The following is a 26426-nucleotide window of genomic DNA, read 5'->3' on the forward strand; positions in this document are numbered from 1 at the left end:
TAATAATGTAAGAACAAACATGTAGCTTTTATAAGGGTACCGCCCTAACAGACTTTACACCTTTAATTCTGCATGAGCGGTCTACAAAAGGACAAACTTCTTCAATTTTATGCATTTTAAATCAACATTAATCACCACATCAACAACAACCAACATACTTTTGCATTTTACAATTTACTATACTTCAAGTTATTTTCATATTAAATATATAAATTCAATTACATTTTGTAGATGTTGCCAGATCTTCCGAAAATTCAGCCCTTCAGCACTGGTTTTTATTAGTTTTACAAACTTCAGGATTAATCGTCACCTGCTACTGAACACCAAGTGTGTACTATGTGTTTTTGAGCATATAGCCCACATCACAGTCAAACGCAGAAACAGCCTGCACACTCATCTGACAGTTGTAGCTTCCACTACGCATTTCAGCACGACGGTGAAGGAGGCGGGTGGAACCAGAAAAACACACAAATCTCCGTCCTTTCAGGTAATCAGATTAGTATATAGTACGTGATGCGCTCTCAACACACTCACCGGTGCTCATTGTTCTCTGCAGACCTTTCCAGAGCCCAATGTCATGCGTATCTCCAGATCTTCTTCAGCTTTCAGCGCGCGCCGCACATCTTTCATCAACCGCCCGGTGCACGAGCGCTCAAGCCGACGCGATGTTTTTCTTTTTCTTCTAATCAATATTAAGCGCCTCGCACCTCCGAATTGAGAAACGTGGTAATGTATGCTGTAGAATAAGTGATAAACGTAGTGCGCAGTGTTGCGGGCGCATGCACGAGCTGGGTGTTGGCGTATTGCTGTGATGCGCTCGTGCGTATTTGCCTCAGCACCATCAACCCATGCACGAGCCGCACTGAATCCACAGCGGCATTCTGGGAAATGGAGTTTATGCTAGAATGACATTAGAAAACTTGTGCTGACTATCAGTAGATTTTACGGCGTCCGTTTACAGAAATATTGCAACAAAAGTGACTACACAAAGAAAGAATTCCCGCCTTCATTATCTCAAATTTGGTGTTTACTTATTTATTTGGAACATACTGTGTTCAACTTAAAATTGTAAATGAAATACTACAATTGCAGTCAAAAAAAGTGCCTCAAACTAGTAACTCGGTTGCGTAGTTGTTCCAAGGTTTACATTTCTATCCATTTAAAATTCTAAGAAAATAAAACATTGAGGGGAAATATAAAGCTAATTTCATATGCTAATATGTAATTTGTTAAATGTATAAACGTGCCTTTCGATTATGACAATTTACTTTAACCATTAAAAACTGGAGTTCACAAAAAATGACAACAAAAATAAATGTAAAAAATTAATTCTAGTTTGGGAATAAAGCTGATTTCGGAACGCCCTAAAAATATTATAGTGATGCTGCAATGCACAATCTTCATATAGCGGTTTAAAAAGGTCCAAATCATTATAATTCGTCAGAACATTGACATTAAAACAGCTGTACTAATTTCAGAAATCACCAATATAATTGTTTAATAATGGTCAAGTTACTTTCTATTTTCTCAAAATAAATTTTTGCTGATTTTATGAATTTTTATTTTGTTAGTTACATTTAAAAAATGTAGATTTTTAGATTTACATTTTTAGGATTTCAGTTAATATTTATTCTAATAAAGAGACAAAATACCAATTTGTATATGTGGACCGGCGCCATCTAGCGTTTAATTATGACAGACACTGATTTTAACAAGGGGACTCAAGATGACCAATTAAATAAAATGAAAAAGATCAACAAACTAAAGCTAAAAATGTCAACATTAATTACATTATTAATTAAATTATTAAATATTGAAAATAAATTTTTTGGTCTTAATTTGTATAATATACCTAATCGTTAATCTCGTTATGCAAAGTTCTACATTTTAGAAATTGAGTAAAATGTAACAAAATATGAAAAAAAATAAGAATTATTAGTAATGCTTAATTATAGTTGCTTTAAGAAGTCATGTTGAAATTGACAGACAGAACTTTCATCACACTCCAGCTTAAATAATACAGAAATAACTATTGCATTTATAACATTTATTTATTAATTTTAAATTAAGAAGACGGATTAAAAAAAAAAAAAAAAAGCATTAGCACGTGTTATTGATCCTCACTTTGTTACACAGATAATCCATCAGTTCCTGCAATAAAGAGGTCACAAACTGCAGGTTATGCTGGACTTCATTATGCAAACACACAGTTCTGGAGATTTTCTCACCTTGATCTTCCTCATCTGATCTATAGCCGCGTCATCAAGCAGCTCAACATTGATCTCATCTTTATTATCCTCGGAAAGGAACAGAGTCTTGAAGAGCACAAAAAAACACAAGCACATTGAATGCTGACGAGAGTAAAGTACAGTATAAAAATGTTTATAAAGTCAAACTCACCTCTCCATGGGAAGTTACTATTGTGGCTGTAGCCATCATTAATTCATCTCCAACAGATCGACTTGTTTGTCTGTTTGTAAAGAGCAGATTTTTCAGTGGCAATACACATTTGAAAAGATCTTCACCGGTATAACACTCAAGATAGGAAACTTTACCTAAATTGAACCCCTAAAGCATTTGCTTGGTCACTGAGTTTGACAACCCGTCCTTGAGTTCTTTTGGCATTGATAGTTGAGGTACATCTGTCAACAAGAGTCAAAAGGGCTTTACATTTTAAAAATCACCCACTATTTAAACAATAACAAAAAGCTTAACAGTAAAACAGTCATTTAACCCTTTGACATTCCTCACTTCAGCTAACTTTCAAGGGGTCTTTAGAATAAATTTAAAATGAGACTGAATGAGTTAATGTACAAGTGAATGTGGTTAATGTACAACGTTTTAGGGGTGCAATTTTAAGCATTTTACGAGTATTTTATGGTACTTGTTAACTATAGTTAGTTGTTTTTTCTCCATTGAAGTAGTTTTACTAAACATGGATTGGATTAGTTTAACAATTTAATAATAAATAAATAATTTTATAATAAAAGTTAAAAAAAAAAAAAAAAAACATGACAATCTTTAAACTTGATTTTTGACATACAATACTTCTAAGAGATACTTTTATTTGACAAAAGAAAACATTTTATTTATACTCAAAATGATTTTTGCTGCTTGTTAAAACTAGCTAAAATTAGTTTGGGACAACTTAATCGTTTTTACAAATTTAAGTGGATTGAACCTAAAACAATCAAGTTAACTTCTAACTATCGATATGTTTTGGGACAACATGGAGGAATTGTGTAGAACCCAGCATTTTTAATGTAACAAAACTTAAAGCCAATGATGTAGCTACTGTATATGTAAAATATAAATATTTCAGCAACAGAAAAATATTCACTCAGATATAGACTGACTCAGATTGACTCAGTGCAGATGGCTTCTTTTAGTGTCCAAGACGTTTTAGCTCAAACTAATGGTTTTGTGCCAGTGCTTGAGAATGGTCCACACGAGCTGCTTTTCCCACGCACATCTGATATTTTGTTCATATTAGTATGATATTTTGTACAATTACACTCGTTTACTGCAAGTATTTATTGATTTTACTGAGAAAAAATTTGGACAACTTATTTACTCCATGTAAATAGTAAACCTTTTCATATTATTGCCGATATGCCAAAAGCTTTAAATTAATCCAATATCAGTGCTCAATGCATTGGTACATCCCACCTAAATATGATTAAACACATTATGAAGTATTATTTCTCCAGTGTGTATGGAAGACAGTATTTTTTTATATTAGAAAAGTTTGATTCAAAAATGTTTAAAAGCAAAAACAAGCTGACACGACATTCAATACGTGGAGGCTGGAAGGTATAGTCACCCTGGAGCATTTATATGTTATTAAAAATTTTGCCTCATTTTCTCAACTAAAAGAAAAGTTCTCTCCCCGCAATACACTTCTTTCGACATTTACAGATTAGAAATTATCATGCAATCCCCAATTTTCAAATCGCTGCCAGATTAAAAAAAAAAAGTTTCCAGGCTACTGGGCTCACCTGATTCCAAACATTTGATTTCAGATTTTGTATGTGTTTTCTCAAGAACTGAGCTACTCTACAATTCATATGAAGAATGCTTTGGAAGACGAACTGGGCATACAGATTGAGACTGATACATGGGAGGAAAGCCTCAGTAGAATTCGATCTTGCTCTATTAATTCCAGGCATCAAGTAATTCAATTTAAAGTGATGCATAGACTGCACTATTCAAAATCTAAATTACACAGAATTTTTCCCCTATTTCCCCTACATGTGACTGGTGTAAGTCTGCTGAAGGCTCCCTGACCGACCTCTTTTGGACGTGTCCAAAACTTTATGATTTCTGGTGTGACATATTTAAGTGGTTTTACCTTTACACCTGACCCAGAAATTGCTATATTTGTACTCTAATTCTCTGCTGGATTTTAATGTGTCCATACAAAGCACCATAATTTATGGAATGATTATTGCTAAGAATGTCAATCTAAAACTGTGGAAATTAGATTCTACTCCTCAATTTAAGAAATGGTTAACTTATCTCACTCAAATATTTTACATGGAAAGAGTCCGTTATTGATAATCTTGATAAGTTTTACAGTGTAATGCTTAATATGCTCACTACCCCTATTGACTGCCTCTTTGTATTTTCATTGAAACCATGTATATGCCATAATTGTTTTTTAATAATATCTTAGTTTTTTTAAATAAATTTGTTATTTTAATTATTATTACCTTTATTTTCTTTGTATTATCATGCTTATTTTTTTCCATTTCTTTTAATCTTGTTGTAGTGTTGTTCGGTAATTTTAAGTGGTGGGCCTTTATCGGCGTTAAAAAAATAAATAATTAATTTTAAAAAAAAATTTAATTGCCGTTAATCTTTTCTCAAAGTTGAGTTAGGAGCTGAGTCTATTCTACGCAAGCTATGATGACTTTCACCTTGATATTTTAGCACGGATGTATACCTGGCCGAATTGCACTGTAGGTGGCAAGAACGAGTCTTTGAACCTGTGTGTATTCCTACTGTGAAATTACCACAAACGTGACGTGCCAACATGGATGCAGTTCACTAGAGTGAATCTGATTAATGTTAGCTCCACATCTAACTATCAGGCACCTGTAAAGTTTATGCATTAGAGTAAAACATGTATAATAAAAATGGACCGGGTGCTTTTTAAAATGAATGACGGTGAATGAAAGTGAAACCGGTGAGCCGTCTGACAAAAAAGTGCCCTTCTGAATCAAATCAGCAGGATGCCCTTCTGGATCTTTCACTTACTTTGAAGACACTACTGACTACGTTTACATAGACATCTGTAATCTAATTATTAATACACAATAATATAATTAAGGTGTTTGCCGAACTTTAACAACAGTTCGACAGTTTCACCTTCACACATGAACATTTCATTCATGCCCCCGAGAGAAACTGAGTTATTAGATGCAAATAAGGAGTTAGGACTGGTGAGAGTGTTATGGAATTTAACGCACGCCGAATGGAGAGAAAAAACTTCCGCATTTCACAATGTGTGTGCGGTCCTTTACTGACAGCCGCGTGTGTGGATCTTGTGTGGAAATATGGCGAAAAATCCTACATGACGGTAATAGTTTGATTGCAGTGTTTACTTCAATAATGCCACTAATATATGCATACTCAACATCTTAATTCCGTTACTGTTTAGTTCAGTTCTGACTTTAGTTGGATTAAGGCAATCAAAAAAAGACGCTGTTTGGAGCTTATGTAGAGGAGCATTTGGAGCATTTTGAAAACAGGAAATGAGCCCCTGGTCTAATGCGTCACCTGGCTTGAGAAACCCGTTCTCAAAAACATACTTTGTCATTATTTGGGTAGCACACATATTCTGAATGGCTTCGTCAGAAATCAAATGAGCCATTTTAATCTAGATTAATTGCAAGATTACAGTGAGATTAATCTAGATTAAAAATATATATATTTATTCTAAAACTAATAAAAACACGAACCAAAACAAAAACAAGCTTAGGCAGATCGTTGTTGATATTAATACATTATAACTGGTATTACTACAATTTACAATTGAATATACTTTAAGCCATTCTCAAAGTCAAACTATATTTTCCTGCTTAAAACGAATGAAGACTGCAAAAGAGTTCATTGAAATTAAAAGGTTTACCTCAGACTTCCAGTGCTTTTACTGTTGTGCAGGGTCTTCTTTGTGGGTTTCTGTTTTGATAAGTCATTAATGAAACAAACTAAACACCCACAAAAAAAATAACAGCAGAAGTTGATTACCTTTGGGCCTTCAACTGGAGTCTTATTTTGACTCGACGACCTTTGTTGCCCTGCTGAGGCATTATTTAAAGCTACAAAAAATGTATATAAAGTTTAGCTTAAAACATATAAAAGTTCAATTCAAAAACAGTACTTAACTTGTCTTGAACCTTTTTTGCTTGGCTTTCGAGACAGGGGTTTCTGAATTTCTGGAGAGGCACACTAAAGAAGAGAAAACAAGCAGCAGTTCACATTTAAGTGTTGTTGGTATCTTAAGTGAACACCAGAGGCCAGCAAATTCACTTTACCTTAAGAGCCATCGTCACCTCGCCAACAGACGTGTCATCATCTGGAAAAACACATTAGAAGATTAGAGCTACTACTAAACAGGCAGACAGGACAAACTGTAGTTGTCGTACCGTTCATCAGGTCTTTTATCAGCGTGGTGTGAAGTGACAGCGGCATTTTCATCAGCTCTATTTTGAAGACTCGGTCCACTGTTGCTAGTAATTTGTTCAAATTGGCCTCCATTTCATTGATTCGGTCCTGAGCTGTTCCAATGCAAGACAAAGTTATTTATACAGGGTCTCTGTGTATATATATATATATATATATATATATATATATATATATATATATGTATATATATGTATATATATATATATATATATATATATATATATATATATATATATATATATATATATATATATATATATATTATACAGGGTCTCTGTAGGTTATATTGCGGTTCGTTTAAGTCTTTGCGACCCTTTTAAAACCAAGTAATTTTATAAACCGCTTAAAAGGAACAATACTCATAATATACGTTTAACTTATTAGCAACACTATGTTTATGTTTATAATGTTTACCCATCCTCAATTACTTTATTTTGCACAAAATAAAGAACACAAATAACTTAAGGTTGCAATAACATTGTGGATATGGGTAAATGACGTTGTTCCTCGGAATTTTTTTGTTTTCCAGTTTTCTGCTAAATGAGATTAGAATAGCTTGCGAGTTGAATCAAAACAACCATAAATCATCTCAAACCAAACAAAAGTTACCACAAAACTCAACAATGTGTTCTTGTTTAAGCCTAAACAATTAATGTTGCTCATTCTGATAAAACAAGACTTGATAAGGATGTGTAGATATTTTTATTGTAAAACCAAAATACTGAACATTTTGCCTCATTCAATGACTGAATTTATGAATTTAACACTTGATAATTTAAAACCTTAAATTGGACGACTTAAGACTATCTAATACATTTTAAGACCCACAGAAAACCTGGAAAAGGGTATTGGCTTAATGACTGACCTTCCTTCTCAAACTGCTGTATGAAGAGCTCTTTTCTCTTGGTCAGTCTGATCTTCTGCTCAAAGCTGTGCTGGTCGTCGAGCTGCCCGTCTGAATCCTGACTCACTTTTCTAGTTCTTCGTGGAGCCATGCTAATATCTGAAAGATGTTTTTAGATATATTTCTGAACAGTCCTAACCTAAGAGCAGGTGCTCACCATACGTGCTCGCCAATTACTTTCTTCTGCTTTTAATTGCGATTGGCAAATCAATTTAAAAGGTACACTTCTGCCACCTACTGGACTGGGTAAGCGCAGATTTGTGCATGCGTTTGCAGCATTGGTTTGCAGGTGGAATAAAATCTAAAATTATAAGCATTATTATTATTATTATTATTATTATTATTATTATTATTATTAATAATAATAACAATAATTATTATTATTATTAATAATAATAATAACAATACTAATAATAATACTAAAACTAGTGTTTTTCAAAATTTTTACATGTGAATATTATAATTAAATTCTTCTTCTTCTTCTTATTATTATTATTATTATTATTATTAATAATATTATTGAAGCGTTTGGATGTGAAGCTTTCAGTCCGCTATTGGTATTTTTTAATCACACAAACAAAAGAAACGTACAGCAGCAAAAAACAAAACAAAACGATTAGTCAACAGAGACGGACACATAACTTTTTTGCATTTCAACAGTTTTACTAAAGAAATAAAGAGATTTTTGTGCATTATTAATTTACAAATACAGCAAAAACAGGCAACAAACAAAATTTCTAAAGATAATTGAAATTCAAATAAATAAATAAAAAACACAAAACAAAACAAGACAAAAACAAAAGGAAGACATTCACAAGATGCCAAGAACAGGTTCCTAAAAGCTTACAATAGACAGAGCGTTTACGTTTTTACAGCTTCGTTGGCAAAAACCTGGTATAAAGGAGGAGATTTTGAAAGTCTACATTTGTGGATAAATAATTTACCATTTAAAATAATAAAATTTAAAAATTGTTAATTTATCACCATTTTCAAAATAACAAATATTTTCTTTAGCATTCAATCTTATTAGCATATTATTTTTAGCAGAATAATCAGAAAAACAGTCTTTCCAAAATACTGCACACTCTGTGACATAAAGATTCCTCACTGTTTTCACAAAATGAACATTATTTCTCAATATCTGAATATTTGGAAAGTAACATGTTGGTTGGGTATATTTTATGTCAAATAATCCAATTAACCTTCCATAATAAAGAATTGTAATAAAATTTCCCTCTTGGAATAACTCTATTTTTTATCATAAAACACTTCCCTTGTGTCTTTGTTAGTACATTTTTGTTAGTTTTAGTAAAAGGAGTTTAGCGCTTCACGGCCCGTGACGTCATATATGTGCGACATAAGGTTGTTTGTTATGGCAGCCTCTTGTCATGCATGTGAGTGTTATTTTGATTCTCATTTGTAAGAGTTCTCGCAAAAATGAGCAAAACAGTGGATGATGTCGTGGAAAGCGGCGGAATCGAAGTCATTATTCAAAACGAAAGCGAAAAAACTGCACCACGATGTCCTCATGGTATGAGATAACGAAATAATATTGCTGCTCTGTCACATGTACTGTAAAATAATGTAAAGTAACCGACGCTTGTATTTCTCAGGACCCGCTCTGCTGTTCGAGAAAACTGGCCACGGAGAAGAAAATGGCAGGAGGTTTTACGCGTGCTCTGCTTGTCGGGACAGAAAAGACTGCAACTTTTTTCAGTGGGCAGACGAGAAGGTTATGACTAGAACTGAGCTTGTGTTTCTTAAAGCAACAGGTTTTTAGTGTACAGTATCTGTAAGCAGATGTCTAGAGTCGCCTTTTATGAGTACAGTTATTATGAATAATATAAAGCTCGTCGATTAGGCAACATTTTGTAGTCCACATTAAATTAAATGTGCAAACGTAATTTAATACTTAAAGTACTTTACATGCAGGTAAACTACTGACTTCAATGTTTAGAATTACGTTATTTTTAATAAAGTCTAATATTTATCTGTATGAATAAATGTTACCGATAAATAATGTTTCATCATCATTCGGTGTAACAGATCTGTTTATATATATATATATATATATATATATATATATATATATATATATATATATATATATATATATATATATATATATATAAAACATACTTTTTAGGATCTGTGAGTATTCAAATGTAAAGTAGAATTAGTTATCGTTTTAAATAGTCATTATTTGATGCTGTATATAGAAAATTGATTTAATTTAGACAAATTATAATGTAATTTTTATCACACTTTTTTTAATTTGATGCTTTAAGCCATTAAAGAAGTAAAAGCAGAATTAAAGTTTATTTAATGGAGCATTTGTATATTTTAAGATTGTTGACACATCAGGTTTTAATGGCCATGATATAGTGAAAATATGGAGTTAAAGAGGGGGTCTGGACTCTATAAACTATGTATACAGTCCAATATAAGACTACTTATATGAAATGCATATATATATATATATATATATATATATATATATATATATATATATATATATATATATATATATATATATAAAACAATCTGACATGAGAATCACAGCTAAACACAATTATCATCTGTATTTAAAACCTTATCAAAAGAAGTTGTGTAAATATTTGCATTTTACTTGTACTTCAGATATCAGAAGCAAGGATGCTGGCCAGAGAGGAACAAAACCGCTCCAAGAAGCCTCTTTTCACTCATCAACAATACTGCTCCAGGTAAATTACTCTTACTTTAAAAGTCAGGCCACGCCACACTCATCAATTGTGATTTTTAAATGTTTGTTTTTCTCAAAAGAAATGACTTTAAAGATTTAACACTGGTATGCTATAGTAGAGACCTGCTAAAGTTTCTTGTTTGTTTTCGTCACAGATTTCTCGAGTTTGCTTCTCTCCCGCTGGAGCAGAGAAGGTTTTGTGTGGACTGCCAGCTGTTGATTCTCCCTGGAGAATGGACGAATCACACCAAACACAAAGCACTTTCTGAGGACGTCACAGTCCAGCGGCTGAAGAAACCCAGTCTGCTGCTGAGTCCTCTGGACAACAAGAAGAGCAACGCACAGTATCTGTTTGCAGAGCGGAGCTGTCATTTCCTCCTGGACACACTCTGTACGTTAGGCTTCCGGAAATTACTCTGTGTAGGAACACCACGGTAGGTGTAATCTGTAACTATTGTGAATGGAAAACTCTTGGGTTTCTTAGGTACCATATAGTACTCTTAAAAAGTTACTATGGGTTGTTTGAATTTGTCATTAACAGGCACTTGTTTTAAAATGCACTTATACAAAATATAATGATCGAGAATATTATCATTTAGAGCATTTATATAGTATACAGTAGTTCATTTTATTTGTCCCCACAACATTTAAAGTCCAAAATTAAACAAACATTTTACTCAAAAAATTTACCTGTTAGTGGTGAATCCAAATAAGCAACAATAGGTTAAGTCATCTACTAAATTTTTCCCAGAGCTGCAATTGGACAAGCCTTTTGGGAAAGACGCCAATGACACCAACAATATTATAACATATTCCATATCCATATTATAGTACTATAATGATGGGACACTTTATTTTACCTACACCTTCTATATCTTTTAAAGTGCCTCTAGACATGATCAAAATACTAAATTCATTGCTTATCTAACTTGGCCGTTCTGTTTTTATGAATTATATTTAGTCTTTTATCAATTCACAGATTACATGAGGTGATTAAGATGCGGAATCTGGAAGGCAAGAGTCCTGTCATGAGGAGTTTATTGCTGGATATTGATCACAGGTAAATACAACACAATTCTTAACAATTAGGATAAAATGTAACAGTTATTTTTTCTTACAGACCTTGAATTATTAATTGATGCTCAAAATCGTTCTGAATCAGGAAAGTGTAATAAACATTCTTTAGGATTTTCTAAAGATGTTGAAACTTTTATTCTCTGTTTTATTCTATTTAAAACATGTAAAAAATACTATGCATTTAATACTTTTTATACAGCAAGATGAAAAGAGCTGTCTATAAAAGAGGACAGCTAAAAGAAAAAGCTTGCTCTATTAGTACAAGTTATTTTATATGGTTGACAGAATGTGTGTACTGTACAGGTATGCAGAGAATCAGAAATCTAGGCTCATAGGTAATCTTTTTTTAAGCTTTATCTCCTGATTTTAAAAAAGCTTTAAATTGCATCTGTATATAATATGTTTACATGTTAAATGTGCTAGGTTTACAATCTCTAAAGCAGAACATAACCTGTCCGGCAGCAGGTTAGCTGTGTACCGTAAGATACCATGACAACAAACAGCTGTGCTGCCTTCATGATTCCTAAAACCCAGAATTAGTGCAAACTAAACTGAAGTTTACTGTAAATTGCTAGTCACATAATGTAGTTCTGTAATATGCCAATCCAATTAATTTTGTCACTCCTATTTAGAAAGCATTTTATATTAGTTGCATATTTACCAGTACTATGCTAGTAAATACTGAGGCTTCAAAATATTGGCAATGCCACTGCATATTTGAAATGGCTGAATTTTCAATACCGTGGTACCATAACTCAGAGTGTTTATGCAGCTGTTAAGCTTAAAATGTTCACTTATATTTGCAAAAAAAAACACTACAAAAAAAGTGTTGTTTTTAAACGAACACTACACTTTTTTTGGGGAAATATACAAGTTTTACAACTCCCCTAGAGTTAAACAGTTGGTTTTTACCATTTTCTATTCATTCAGCTGATCTCTGGGTCTGGCAGGAGCTCTTTTAGCTGAATCGGATTAGACTGTCAGCATCTCACTCCAGACATTCAATAAATCATTGCGCTCATTTTCCTATTTAAAGCTCAACTCTTCCGCTGTTACATTCAGCACTATGGTAATCAAGGAACCTTGCTGTTGTATCATGGCTGAAGCAGACGCAAGGATATTGATAACATGCAAAAGTGGAGTGTTTCTATAAGTAATATATAAAAATTAAATTTTAGACAAAACATTTGTCATGCTTTTGCTGTTTAGTCAATGAAGAAAGTTCAGATGTTTTAGCTTCTGGATGAATCGTCAATTTCACTTTAACTATATAAATTCTAAAGAGACTTTGAAAACATTGAAAAAATGTACCGACCCCAAAAATTGGAATTGTAGTTGTCTTCAAACATTATTACAGGGTTTCCGAAGGGTTTTAAAGACCTTTATAAGACCGTTATGAATGAAATTTCAGACTAATACAGGGCTAAACACTAAGGATTTTTTCTAATGGCCCCAGAAAATATGTTTACTTGCCCCACCCAAAACAAAATTCTTAGCCACATAATTTAAATAATGTGTCAAAACAAGCAAACCATAGTTGTATACATGAATATTAAAAAATATATATATAATAATCTATATGTTTTCACAACAGTCTGTCCAGGTCAGTGTCCCCTGCACAAATTACTTTTAAACAAATGTTATTGTAAGGAAGATAATTAAACCATATTGGTAAATTGAGTTATCAATGTGTTATCAATGAGTTTTGTTCAAAGTTTTCTGAGATAGATTGTTTAAGACCTGTTTAAAATGCTTTAAGACCTACAACAAGACAATATTTGAGTGAATTTAAGGCCTAAAATGTAGTTTTTGAAATTTAAGACATTTTAAGACCTCACGGACACCCTGTATTAAAGACTTAGATCACGTATTTCCAAATGATGATGGCCTGTGTTTTTATCTTTGGGTGAAAAGAAGCGGAACGCTGGGTAAAGTGGCTCAGTAAACTGATGATGCGCTCTGTCAAACACGGCCGTCTGCACTGCTGAAAACTCCTGCAGCGTCCTCATACTCTCTGCATCATAAAACACCACACGACCCTTCTGATACTTCACAAACACCCCGACTTTGTTCGGTGCCGCCCGAGCTGCGGTGACAGGTAGGGGCATGTGTCGATCATTGTGCCAGGCTGTCAGATTCCCATTCCGAAACTCAAGACTCCACGAGCACCTGTTTCGCCCCAGTTTGGCTCCTTTGTCCCGCCCTCTCCTCTGCAGGCTGCCGTAGGTTATGCCCACAGCCCATGACGGACAGCAATGCACATCCACCTCCCAGTACTGCTGGCCAGATTTAATAGCAGCAGAGCCCAGTGCACAGTATAGCTGATCAAACCTCAGAGGCTCATTAGGGACGCCGCGCTCCTCTGGGGAAAGGCACAGACCCCGTCCATCTGAGCTCACCTTAACCTGCTTGTGGCAGGTTTGATTGTCAATCACCACATTACAGGAGTCTGTTGAAAAGAAATGCAAGGATATTCACTGATTTGCTCACCACATGGTCTAATTATATCATTAATATTATATTATAGTGTATATGCAATACAGACCAAAATTATATGTATATTTTTCATATGCACTGCATGCTCTTTAATAGTTTGAGGGAGTTAAAGCAATTCAGGGTGGTCATGGGTCCTTAAAAAACTTGAATTCAGATTCAATAGGTGGTAACACTTTACAATAAGGTTGTATTAGTTAATGAATTTACTAACATGAACAAACAATGAGCAATACATTCATTACTGTATTTATTCATCTTTGTTATCATTAGTTAATGGAAGTAAAGTTGTTCATTGTTATATCATGTAAATGATAACTAATATTAACAGGCATACATTTTTTACTATGATTAATAAATGCTTGCTGTAAAAGTATTGTTCATTATTAGTTGATGTTAATAAATATGAAAAAATAAAGCTTTTTGTAAAGTGTGACCCTATAGGGATTAAATATTTTGGTTACATTACTGCAAAAAATATAGTTTGCTCTTGCAGTATACAGGGTGTCTACAAAGTTTAACAAGTTCAATTTACGGCAATACATTTTTAATATCAAAGACATATTCGTTTTTCATTGTATTTTTTCAATAATTAGGAGGCTGCATTTATTTTATTAGTAAATAAATAAACTCAATGATGGGCTAAAAATCTGCGGATTTCTGTGTGCTCAGATTTTGTGTGGGCCCACCCATGAGTCCACAAAGTGGCACAAATGGATTTGCTATTTAAACAACGTGGCCCAAACGTGAAAATTAGGGTTGCGCTGGTTTGAAAATTGCAACAAATCGCACCAAACACGTCTTACGCCTTATTGCGCCGGTATATGATATGGCCCAACATCTGTGTATGTTAACCAAAAGTGCTTTGTACCTAGAAGCAGGCTCTTTCGTTGTAGCTGGGCCTTCAGATCTTTTGAGATGTTTCTAAGAACCTTCATGAGCTTCAGGATTCTTTCCTCATTCATTTTGATTTCCCCTTCAGCGGGGTCCGGCTTCTTACGACAGCCTGCCAATCTATATATTCAATTGATACATATAAAACTCAGTTATTCACAGTAGTTGCGTTGCATTACAAATCTATTAGCATTAACACCCTGCTAAAAAATCTACTTTTCATAAAACTGATAAAAATGTTGGCCTTACGTAAAATCCTCAGGAAACGGCTGAAAACAGAGAACATGGAGAAGACGATATATGTGATCCCTGTGCTTCTTTAATCCGATTATTTCAATGAAATGAGACCAAACGAGTTTTGGTCTTTAATGGTTACCTGCTTCACGGCCTCCTCTGGGCTTTGTTGAACCGACTGCATGGAGGAGATGTGCTTCTGCAGGAGACAGAGGTGCTGATTCCAGTTTTGAAGAATTCGGTTTAGTTTGCTGCTGGTCTCCCGGCGGTCTTGCTCTATCATGTCCAGAACGGCCCGCTCGTCCTCCTGCAGAGCCAAATGTAGACCCTCGTAGCACTCTTGTACCTGCTGCTTCATCGCCTCTGAACTTGTCTTAAGCAGAGATCAACAATTCAGCAGTTACTTTAGAAATCATAGTGGTTTACAAAAGAGTTCCAGTTTTGAATACTTAATGGGAATTTTATTTATTGTTTTTGTAATCTTTCACTCAAAATATATCAGCTTTTTCTGATTTGTTATGTGGTTAAAGTCATATATAAGCAATTTGACTTACATTGAGGTTTGCTTGCCGCTTTTTGATAGATTCCAGATGAGATTCTGTTTTTTTCCTCTCCTTCGTCAAGTCCTCCAACAAGACTGGCAGCTGTACACACAATTGTTTGGACTTTGAACTGTTGTTCAAAAGTTTGGTGTATAATAATATCAAAGTTTGGAGTTTGGGTAATAAATACTTGTTAAAGAATTAATATGTTCAAATCAACAGTGGCGAGTTAAATTAATCATAAGTGTGTTAAAAATTTTTCCATGTGACTTTTAGCAAAGCAAGGGCGTTTTTTTTTTTTTACAGTATTTTCTATTATATTTTTCTTATGGGGAAAGACTTATTTCCTTTAGTTAGGCTGGACAAACTGCTATGGTCAATATTATTAGCCCCCTTATTTGTCCACTGTTGTGTAATGACTTGCCTAATTAACCAAACATGCCTTATTTAACCTAGTTACATTAAAAGGGGCCTATTATGCCCTCTTTTACTAGATGTAAAATAAGTCTCTGGTGTCCCTAGAGTGTATGTGAATTTTCAGCTCAAAATAGCTCATAAATAAATGTTTGAACTCTTTGAAACTTTTGATGACAAGTACAAAGGCAGAATGTCAATCAAATTATTTTGCAGAATTAATTCGTTTAATTATTTAATAATTAATTAAAATGAATACATTTTCCCATTAGAAACTAGTTGTATTTAGAGACTTTTATTATTATTATTGCCACACAACTGTGTTTAAATCCCTTACAAAAGGGATTTTTGCATAATAGGTCCCCTTTAAGCCGAATAATAGTATCTTGCAAAATAATTAGTAAAATATTTGCTGTCATTGTCAAAGACAAAAGTTATTTAGTTATAAGAAATAAGTTTTTAAAACTAGCATGTTTAAAAATGTGTTGGGGGATAAAAACTTCTCTCCATTAATCAGCACTTATGACGAAAGTATTTCAATTTCACATAAGGCCTAAGGATTTTGTTTATATTGTTGTATATATACTCTATATAATGTTACAAAACACACTGACTCTGAAGACTAAACTTTAGATTTTAAAAGTTATTATACTGTAATAATGTTTTACAATAATACACTTTACTGCATCTGATCTGCAGCCTTGGCAAGCATAAAGGAGACCTTTACAGAAATGTTTTAAAACTCCTGTCATCCACAAATGTTTGAATGGCTGTGCAGGTTGAACAGTAATTTTTTATTGTTGCAGTCTATAACCAAAGCTACTAGCACGACCCCTGTAGGTTGTCTCAGGTACTGTAGGCTGCCTGGCAGGTTAAAAAAAAATCTGTCACTACCTCAAAGGGTTTTGGAGAGACGGCTCCAGTTCTCTTGATTAGTTTTGGAGAGCGTGGGAAGGGTTGCGTGACTTGTACCCCCGAACGAGCCTCAGTAGCCAGACAGAAGGAACTGGTTTCCTCTGATAAAGGCCTGAAGTCTTCCTCTGCCATTTGTCAACTCTCTAAACGTAACAGAAAATAATTAGTAAACACTCACAAACATCACTTCGGTGGCCTTTAGTTCTGATAATGGTATCCCGTGCATGCAATGCAAATACACAATGTTCTAAAGCAGATGACTGAGCACCAAAATCATCTGACCGAATCAGCTGAGCACATGCAAACCAGTTCCTTTTTACATTTCACAACTGCGCAAAATATCTCAGCAAGACTTTCCTAGAACACATCACGTGCATGGCCTTAAAAAAATGTAGAAACTCAATCAAACATAAGTATTTGAGCTGTCTGCACATAAGGTTTAAATTTAGGCATTGGCACTATATCAAGTTTTTTTGATCATCTAAATCAGTGTTGCATAAAACATTCTATAAAATAATGCATAAAAATAACTCACCGAGATACTGATGAGAGAATTGGTGAATGCGTTTGATTTCTTCCTTCTGCACGGTGTGCTTGTCTGTGGAATGTGTTGAAAAAGTGTACAGCCCCTTTTTAACATGCCAAAGCCTGCTGCGTATGCCTGTGTGTGTGTATACACACTTTTACTGTCTTTCATAACTGACAGGAATATGTCTGCTCGGCTCTAAACTTGTTGACCTGCAGGGTTTGGAAATAACATCAGATTGTGGGTTTCATTAAGGCATTTTGAAGTGCATGTTGATGCTTGCATTTTACATTCATTTTGCAGCCATCAACCTATTGTATTTCTCCCCTCCTATAGGTACTGCCAGTTTTACGGACAGGATGAGTTCTGCCGCTATAATATGTTCAACCATCACTTCTTTGATGATGAGGTACAGAAACAAAACTTCTTTGACGTCAAATGTGGTCACGGTATAGCACATTGTGCACCAAGTCATTCTGTGCTGTTTTGCAGGAAGCGGTCAAGTTTTTTCAAGGCTTTCTGCTAGAGGAAGGAGGAGAGAAGTTAGTCATGATAACAGACCCGCCATTTGGAGGCCTGGTGAAGCCGCTAGCCAACAGTTTCTCTCAGATATCAATGACCTGGAAACATCTAAATAAAGGTATATACACATACTGTATGTGACCCTGGACCACAAAACCAGTCATAAGAGTCCATTTTTGGAAAGTGAGTTTATGCATCACCTTAAAAGCTGAATAAATAAATGCAATATTTGGCCAAGATGCAACTTTTTGAAAATCTGGAATGTGAGGGTCCAAAAAAGTCTAAATATAAAAAAAATCCCCTTAATTTTGACACTATTAAATAATTTGCAATACATATTATTGATATATTTACATAGTATTGATATATTTATGGTAGGAAATTTACAAAATGTTTTCATGGAACATGACATTTACTTTATATTCTAATGATTTGTGGCATTATAGTAAAACTAATCATTTTGATCTATATAAAGTAATTGGCAAAATATACCTGTGCAACATTAGGCTGGTTTTTCATGGTCCACAGTCACATAAACACTTAAAACTAAAATTAAAGATTACCCTAGTAAAAGCATTAATCAATCATTAAAATAAAATTAAGTAGTTGATTTTGAGTACGAGTACCGCTTGATGAACACTACACAAATATACTAGTTTTATATTGCATCTGGGTCCAAGCATCTACTCATTTGAACTGAAAAAAAAAAGTGGTTTATGACTACTGTTTACACTACCTGACAAAAGTCTTGTCATCGATCCCAGTTGTAAGAGCAGCAAATAATAACTTGACTTCTAGTTGATCATTTGGAAAAGTGGCAGAAGGTAGATGAATCATCTGTTGAACTGCATCCCAATCATCACAAATATTGCAGAAGACCTGGAACCTGCACAGACCCAAGATGCTCACAGAAATCAGTCAAGTTTGGTGAAGGAAAAAATCATGGTTTGGGGTTACATTCAGTATGGGGTGTGCAAGAGATCTGCAGAGTAGAAGGCAACATCAACAGCCTGAGGTATCAAGACATTTGTGCTGCTCATTACATTACAAACAACAGAAGAGGGCAAATTCTTCAGCAATATAGCGCTCCTTATCATACTTCAGCCTCCACATCAAAGTTCCTGAAAGCAAAGAAGGTCAAGGTGCTTCAGGATTGGCCAGCCCAGAGACCAGATTATTGAGCATGTCTGGGGTAAGATGGAGACATTGAAGATGAATCTTGATGAACTCTGGGAGTCCAAAAACGCTTTGCCATTCCAGATGACTTTATTAATAAGTTATTTGAGTCATTGCAGAGACGTATAGATGCAGTCCTTCAAGCTTATGGGAGTCATACACAATATTAATTCTTTTTCCACTGCACCATAATTTTATATTGTATACTGTACATTATTTCTGTAAAGTGACAAGACTTTTGTCCAAGCAAAGTCAGACCTTACTGCCCTAATTAAATAGTGAAAAATCAAGGCATGATCATATTTTAGTTTGGTAAAATAAGCGTAGTCTAGAAGCCTTTGCCTTTCATATAAGCCACTTCTGATACCAACTGATCAACTAGAAATCAAGTTATTATTTGTTGTTCCCTAAAAGTTGGATAGGCGACAAGACTTTTGTCAGGTAGTGTAGTCATATCACTCATTTAAGCAAATGTTTTATAAAATCATGCTGTCATATTGGTCTCTTGCTGCATCCCAGACACCAATATTTATAAATATAACAATTTATAAGGCTTTATCCAAAGAAATAAGAATTGTGCAGACATATAATTGTACAATACGCATTGCATGCAATAAATAAATAATAACAATACATAAAACAGTCAAAACTGTTGATGCTAACACAAAAGCATTATAGAAAATCTGTCAATAATTACTCCACCTCATGTCGATCCAAACCCAGAGACATTTGATCATGTTTGGAACAAAATTTGAGAAATCTTAGATGAAATCTCTGATCCTCCATAGACCGCAATGGTCCCAACTCATCCAAAAAGGTACCAGAAAAAAAATAATCCAGTGGTTCAATCAGAATATTATGATGCTACAAAAATGCGTGTTTATAAGTACTCTGTGCAGTGATGTGTACCTCAGATGCCCATGCTCAACTTCCTCAGTTTGAAGCAAAGTACAGACATTTCTGATGTATACGTCAGTAGGCAACAAAGTGTAAAACACACAAAGAGCACAGCACTCTTGTGAACGTGCGCAATATACTGTTCTGAAGAGAACAAACTGTTGAATAAAGTAATTTATGTTTTACGTATGCACAAAAGTATTCTTGTAGCTTGAATATTTTCCAATTAAAAAGCAAATGTCCTGTTAATTTCTAGCAAGTCATCCAAAATGATTTAGATCAACACAGATTTAGCTCAAATTCTTCTTTAATGGCAGTCAGTGATGATGTTTTTTAGAGATCACATGCAAACAAGTCTTGATGACACACTGAGGTCCTGTGAAGCAAAATGATCGATCTGTGTTAGAAATTTAACGTTAGTTACAATATTATGAGCTTTAATCCACAGCCTGGTAAACTGTTCTTGGTGAACGTGCGAATGTAGTCCAATTATAGTCCAGTCGATTTGATGACAAATGTGTGCATTGGACAGGAAGTCCGGTCACCAGCCCTCACACATTCATCAGTAAAACGACCGGGCTACAATCAGACTACATTCTCCAATGTGCTAAAATCTGTTTGACCAGGCTTTGGATTAATATTGTATATAAGGTTCAATTTCTTACACTGATTGATCATGTTGCTTCACAAGACCTCAGTGTGTCATCATGAGCCATGGCCATTGATTTGGACTTTCTTGTATGAGTTTGTTTTTAATCTTAAAAGATTGTCAGTATGACCCAGGACCACAGATTAAGCTCAAAATCTTCTTTAATGTTTTACTGAAGAAAGGCACCTACATCTCGGATGACCTGTGGGTGAGTAATATAACAGGATATATTCATTTTGGGGTGAAAAATGGCTTTAATTTCAACTTAATTTGTATTCTGAAGGTGAACATGAACTAAAAATTTAAGACATTGACCACTTTTAAGTCTTCTAGTACTTCAGCATAGTTTTTGGAGTATGAAACATGAAGCTCTACTGTAATTACACAGAAAACAAGTAACCAGTGCTGTTTGGCTTAATTCCTATTTTGACCTTCCATGAAAGAGAGGGAGTGTATCAGGTGGAATGAGGTGGAGTCAGTCTCAGTGACCGAATCAATCACTCATCATTCTTACTTGTTGTTGTTGATATCTTCAGCAAATGGTGAAATAGCAGAAATAGCAGTAGATTGTACTGGTTGCTCCTTTGTTATGAAGAGTACAAAATGCATGTAATGGAGGCCAGCTTGCGAAGTGCAGGTAAACCTCACTCCTCTGACCTCAAAATGTGCTCTAGCAACAGAAGCTAGAGGCCATGGTCTTTAGAGCAACCGACTCCCATACAAAGAATTGCCAGTTCGATTATAGCTCAGACCAGGTTGGGTGCAGTAGGACTGGTGGGTTACATACAGTTCTGCATATATTGTATGGTTACATGGGGGAAAAACAACCTGATTTAATTATTTTTCTTCTTTAATATTCCAAGTAAGAAAAATATTGGTTTGGTATGGCATGAGGATGAGTAAATGTGAATTAAAAGATGGTTTTATATATTTGTTTACCTGTTGTTGTTGATATAATCTTCAGTGAGCGATGCTTCAGCTGAGATGCCAATGATCTGGATTTTTCCATACTTCTTTGAGTCCCGTATCCTTGAGTGTTTCCCCTCTTTCTCTATGCTGGATTACCAGGTAATGTAAGAAGAATATTATATTAATGAATGAAATAACACATGAACCGAACAGGGAGTAAAAGTGCAATGTTGTTTATTTGCTCTCAGGTCGATTATGATAACCACCCTCTGTATAAACATGGAAAGACGGGCCGTAAACAATCACCTGTTCGACTTTTCACCAATCTGAGCCCCAAAGATATCATTCTACCAGAGGCTGAAGGTTACAGGTGCATTTAAAACACATTCCTTCTTCATAATACTTCCAGGTTTGTTTGACCCAAGGCAAAAGGCATTGTTTTAGGAGGAGCCGAACTTTTAAAAACGACCACCGATGTCACTCTGTTAAATTCTGAAAAGCCATACTGCGCTGTTGTGCAGGAAGTGGTCACATTTTTTCAAGGTTTTCTCTGTGAGGAGGGAGGAGACAAGATAGCCACGATAACAGATGCACTTTTGGAGGCCTCATGCAGTTACCAACCAAAAGTTTCTATTAATGCTATTCAAACAATAAGCAAAGGACGCATGTGCAACCTTTTTATTATAGTGCACTCAGCTTTGACTCAGAGGAGAAACAAATGTGTGTGTTTATATCTCTCTCTCTCTCTCTCTCTCTCTCTCTCTCTCTCTCTCTCTCTCTCTATATATATATATATATATATATATATATATATATATATATATGGATTTAGTGATTTTGGGGGTCCTAAGCAACTCTCCAGCATAGGGCCCTAAGTTCTGAAATGCACCCTTTCTACTTTTATTCAATTTTAATTTATTTAGCTGTTTTTTTATATCGCTCAATCTTCTTTTCTACGTTTTATCATAATGTAAAATTCACATTTTAAATAATTAGAAGTGTTAAAATTAATTTACAACTAAAAGCAATAATGTATTTTTTTTTATAAATTTGACTGCTGGACTGCTCCATGATTAAGGGTGGTGGATATTATAACATTATAATGCTATATTTTACTATATACATTGTATAAGTGCTATACAAATAAAGGTGAATTGAATTGAATATATTAAGTAATATTTCATTATGTAAAACATATATTTGTTTGATTCCCGATACAAAGAAAATTATGTTATATATAGTTTATAGACATAATTTATACTTCTCGATATTTTATCTGGGGCCCCCAAATGTCCTGGGGCCCTAAGCGGTCGCTTACCTTGCTTAATGGTTAAATCCGCTCCGGTCAACACGTCACCATTTTTCGCAGAAAACATATTTCTAATGGTGCTGTTGACTTTAAGTTTACGTTTACAAATTAAGTTGTGTGAAATAAAATGAAATGATGCAGGGAAAAAGTATTGAACACACGAAGAAAGAGGTGTAAAAGGGCAGTGAAAGCCCAGACAGCAGCTGAAATCTCTCAGTAGTTATTCAGCAACCCTCTGCCTTTCCTCAGTGTAAATGAATATTAGCTGCTTCAGTCCAGCATTTACATTATCAGGATGATGAATATGAAACCAGGGTGGACATTTCAGCAAGACAATGATACAAAACGCAACAAAAGGAAACTCTTGAATGGTTTCTGAAAATATTCCTGAATAACATTAATGTTAAACTGTTAGGAAACAAATATGTATGTAAGTTTTACAGGCTAAAATTACAAATTAAATACTAGTAATCATTATTACATTGCATTGCATTATATTCTTATTCATTTCATGTAAATATATATTTCAATACAGTTTCTCTGGAATATAGAAGAAATACTCTTCCATTTGTACTTTTTTTAGCTTATGTAGAATTAGAAATTTCAGTGAATCCATTTTTAATCTGATTTAATCTTAAAAGAATGTAGTTTTAACTATTAAAAATAACAAAGAGGTTATTCATCAGCTTTATTTTAATTGAAAATGAATTGTTCCTTTAATAAGCTCGCATTCCACTGGGTCCATTCCTGGAATTACAAAATCCCATATTCTAGGTTAAATATGCACTTAATCGTTCATTTACTTCTTGAATGCCGTTTTTAATAAAAGTTATATAAACTCCATTAATCCCAATTAGCCACTGATGTTTCTGAATCTTCTTCAGATTTTGCAGTATTTGTGAGAGGTGTGTGTCAGCAGGAAACAAACACTGCCCAAAATGTGACACGTGCCCATCAAAGGTAAAAGCTCACGTTTAACTCAAAGTGTTTAAGATATGAGCAGATTCAATGATGTTTTCCTTTTCATCTCACAGGATGGAAGAGAATGGAGACACTGTGATGAATGTGAACGGTGCGTGAAGCCTTGTAAGTGAGCAGTCATTTGAGTTCATTGGACTGAATGTTTCCAGCAGTGTTTATTCTTGCTTTCAGCACTTACTTTTAACTGTTTTTCTCTGTCCAGCGTGGCGTCACTGTTCCTCTTGTGGTCGCTGTGCTCTTCCCGATCACCCCTGTGGTCAGAGGCAAACCGGCTGTTTCAAATGCGGCAGCCAAAAACACAAACTCAGAGGATGTCCTAAGAAACACAATAAACGGTGAGTAAAAGTCATTAAAACAAACTAACAACTTTCATGATTTAAAATGTACACTTATTAGATTAAAATAAACTTAAACTGAATAATTTTTATATATATATATATATATATAATAATACTTAAGCTAGTTGTCATACAATTCACAAGCTCAATTCAATTTAGCTCTTGTGCTTTAACTGTACTAAATGTGCGTGAGGATGCAATAAAAACAGCATGAACATAAATAAATTTAAAAAATCAATTATTTTGCCATTAGCATTGCTACTACTAAAATAACACTGGTGTGAGCTCTAAGAAAGCTGTAGACATCGAGTTCCATAGTAGGAAAAATTTATATTATGGACGTCAATGGTTACCTGGTTCTTAATGGTAATGGTTCTTCAAAATATCTTTTTAAATTCAAAACGGTTTGGAACAAATAAAGGTTGACAGAATTTTCAGCTTTGGGTGAATCATCACTTTAAAGAAATCATGATTAGAATGAAAGCACCATATTTTATACAACTGTGCATAAAATAGTATTCACAGGTTTAAGTCAGACCCCCTTAAAGGGAAAGTTCATGTTCATAAAGAGATTTATGGCTTATCTTCTGTTGAACAGACAAGAACACATTCTCAAGAATGTCTAAAAACGGTTCCTTGACTTCAATAGTATTCTTTTTTTTTTTACTATGAAAGTCAAAGGCTACCGGATTCCAACCTTCTTCAAATTATCTTCTTTTTTGTGTCCAACAAAAAACAGTGTTACCACTTCAGGGTGCATGGCGGTAATTATTACAATCACAGCTAGTACTATGCCACATATGGCACTGAAGGCCCAGCGAGGTCCCAGGATGGTGTAGTAGTGGGAAATAAACACAGGCCAGAGGGTCCGCGTACCACTTCCTGATGCAATTAACCATCCCATGTAAATGGCCTGTGTTTGCAAACAATTGGGGAAGTTGGTTAATCATAATAAACATTTTTGTTAAACTATATTAATAAATTTATCATTAATTAATACATTTTTACAAAACTTTGCCAAAAATGAAATAAAACATTTGTAAAAATACAAAAGTGTATATAAAATAAAACCGTATTAAACATGTTATTTTAAATAAATTTAAATAAAAAGGAACCTTTTAATCTCACAATTATGACATTTTTCTTCATAATTCAAAGGGAAAATATTACAGAATATTTTCAAATACTGAAAAAAAAAAAAATTTCAGTTCCCATAGAAAGTTCACAATCTCATTTCCATTTAGCTCATGTACTAAATAAACGTTATAAACTAATCATACTTTACCATATTTGCTGGAGATACAGTATGTATGTATGTATGTATGTATATATATATATATGTGTGTGTGTGTGTGTGTATATACACATACATATACACTGTATCTCCAGCAACTCCTTTTTATATATTTTTTTCAAGATTTTTCTATTAAACAACAACTTCGCTTCTCACAACTTTTAGGAAGTTTGTAGGCTATAAATGTTAAAAAAAAAACTGTAATTTGGTTAGTGAACCCTCATAAATGTATGCAAAATAGCTGGACTAATTCTAACATTGCCTCCTAAATATCACTAAACTTCTCCAGACATTCAGAATCATCAGTAAAGATGCTGTACACACAGTATTAATAAGTTGTTTGTACATGAACAACAGTGATTTCAGCACTAAAATAAACTGGTTCTTCAAGTCTTTTAATAGGTATACCATGCTCTTATATACATTTTGCCAACAGAATGCTTGTGTCGGATGACCACGGCGCTCCAGGCCTGTCGAAACACAAAGCAGGCAAATCCAGAGCTAAGAACAAGCGGAAAAGAAGAGCTACATAATCTCACACGCAGTGCATCATGGGAACAGTGGTTTTGTGGCTGAAAATTCATCATAAAAGTGTGAAACAGTGATCTGGTGTTAAACCTGTATGTATAGCAGAAGGCTGTTGTGGAATTACCGCCATAGTTGTTGTTTCGCCATCTTGGTTATGCGTTCATCACAAGATCATCATACAGTAAAACCTTCTCAGTACTAATGACAGGCTGTGTGAACAAACCTCACGAACAGACTTCAAAGATGCTTTGTTCAGAGGCCATCTGTGGATAAAACTATAAATCTCATTGACATATTCTTAGAAAATGCATATGGTGTGTGCTAATAAAATTTCATGTGAATATTGCAAAAATCGATTCATCGATGTTATCTTTTCATGAAGAACAAATGCATTATTAAATTATTATGTACA

At 34.2% G+C, this 26426-nt stretch overlaps 3 protein-coding genes across 3 annotated transcripts; 1 reads left to right on the top strand and 2 right to left on the bottom strand.

Moving 5' to 3' along the window:
- Positions 1-2072: 2072 nt before the first annotated feature.
- cdca9 (cell division cycle associated 9) lies at positions 2073-7746 on the bottom strand. Its single transcript, XM_056470033.1, has 10 exons — positions 7556-7746; positions 6651-6782; positions 6540-6580; positions 6402-6453; positions 6253-6323; positions 6134-6183; positions 2556-2642; positions 2401-2470; positions 2229-2315; positions 2073-2151 (listed from the first exon to the last, which is right to left on the bottom strand). Exons 1-10 carry the CDS (start codon positions 7683-7685, stop codon positions 2101-2103), a joined length of 771 nt encoding a protein of 256 aa, XP_056326008.1. The 5' UTR covers positions 7686-7746; the 3' UTR covers positions 2073-2100.
- A 1209-nt stretch (positions 7747-8955) lies between these two features.
- zcchc4 (zinc finger, CCHC domain containing 4) lies at positions 8956-26297 on the top strand. The gene is made up of 13 exons (XM_056469519.1): positions 8956-9125; positions 9208-9326; positions 10235-10317; positions 10472-10750; positions 11296-11376; positions 17748-17820; positions 17904-18051; positions 21620-21723; positions 21813-21934; positions 23758-23833; positions 23908-23959; positions 24057-24189; positions 25923-26297. The coding sequence occupies exons 1-13, from the start codon at positions 9032-9034 to the stop codon at positions 26017-26019; spliced, it is 1461 nt and encodes a 486-aa protein (XP_056325494.1). The 5' UTR covers positions 8956-9031; the 3' UTR covers positions 26020-26297.
- si:dkey-219e21.4 (E3 ubiquitin-protein ligase TRIM7) lies at positions 11338-17634 on the bottom strand. The gene is made up of 7 exons (XM_056469520.1): positions 17421-17634; positions 16865-17028; positions 15569-15658; positions 15157-15387; positions 15030-15049; positions 14758-14900; positions 11338-13842 (listed from the first exon to the last, which is right to left on the bottom strand). The coding sequence occupies exons 2-7, from the start codon at positions 17015-17017 to the stop codon at positions 13244-13246; spliced, it is 1236 nt and encodes a 411-aa protein (XP_056325495.1). The 5' UTR covers positions 17018-17028; positions 17421-17634; the 3' UTR covers positions 11338-13243.
- Positions 26298-26426: the final 129 nt, after the last annotated feature.

Source organism: Danio aesculapii, chromosome 12 (genome assembly GCF_903798145.1).
Source record: "Danio aesculapii chromosome 12, fDanAes4.1, whole genome shotgun sequence".
Classification (NCBI taxonomy): Eukaryota; Metazoa; Chordata; class Actinopteri; order Cypriniformes; family Danionidae; genus Danio; species Danio aesculapii.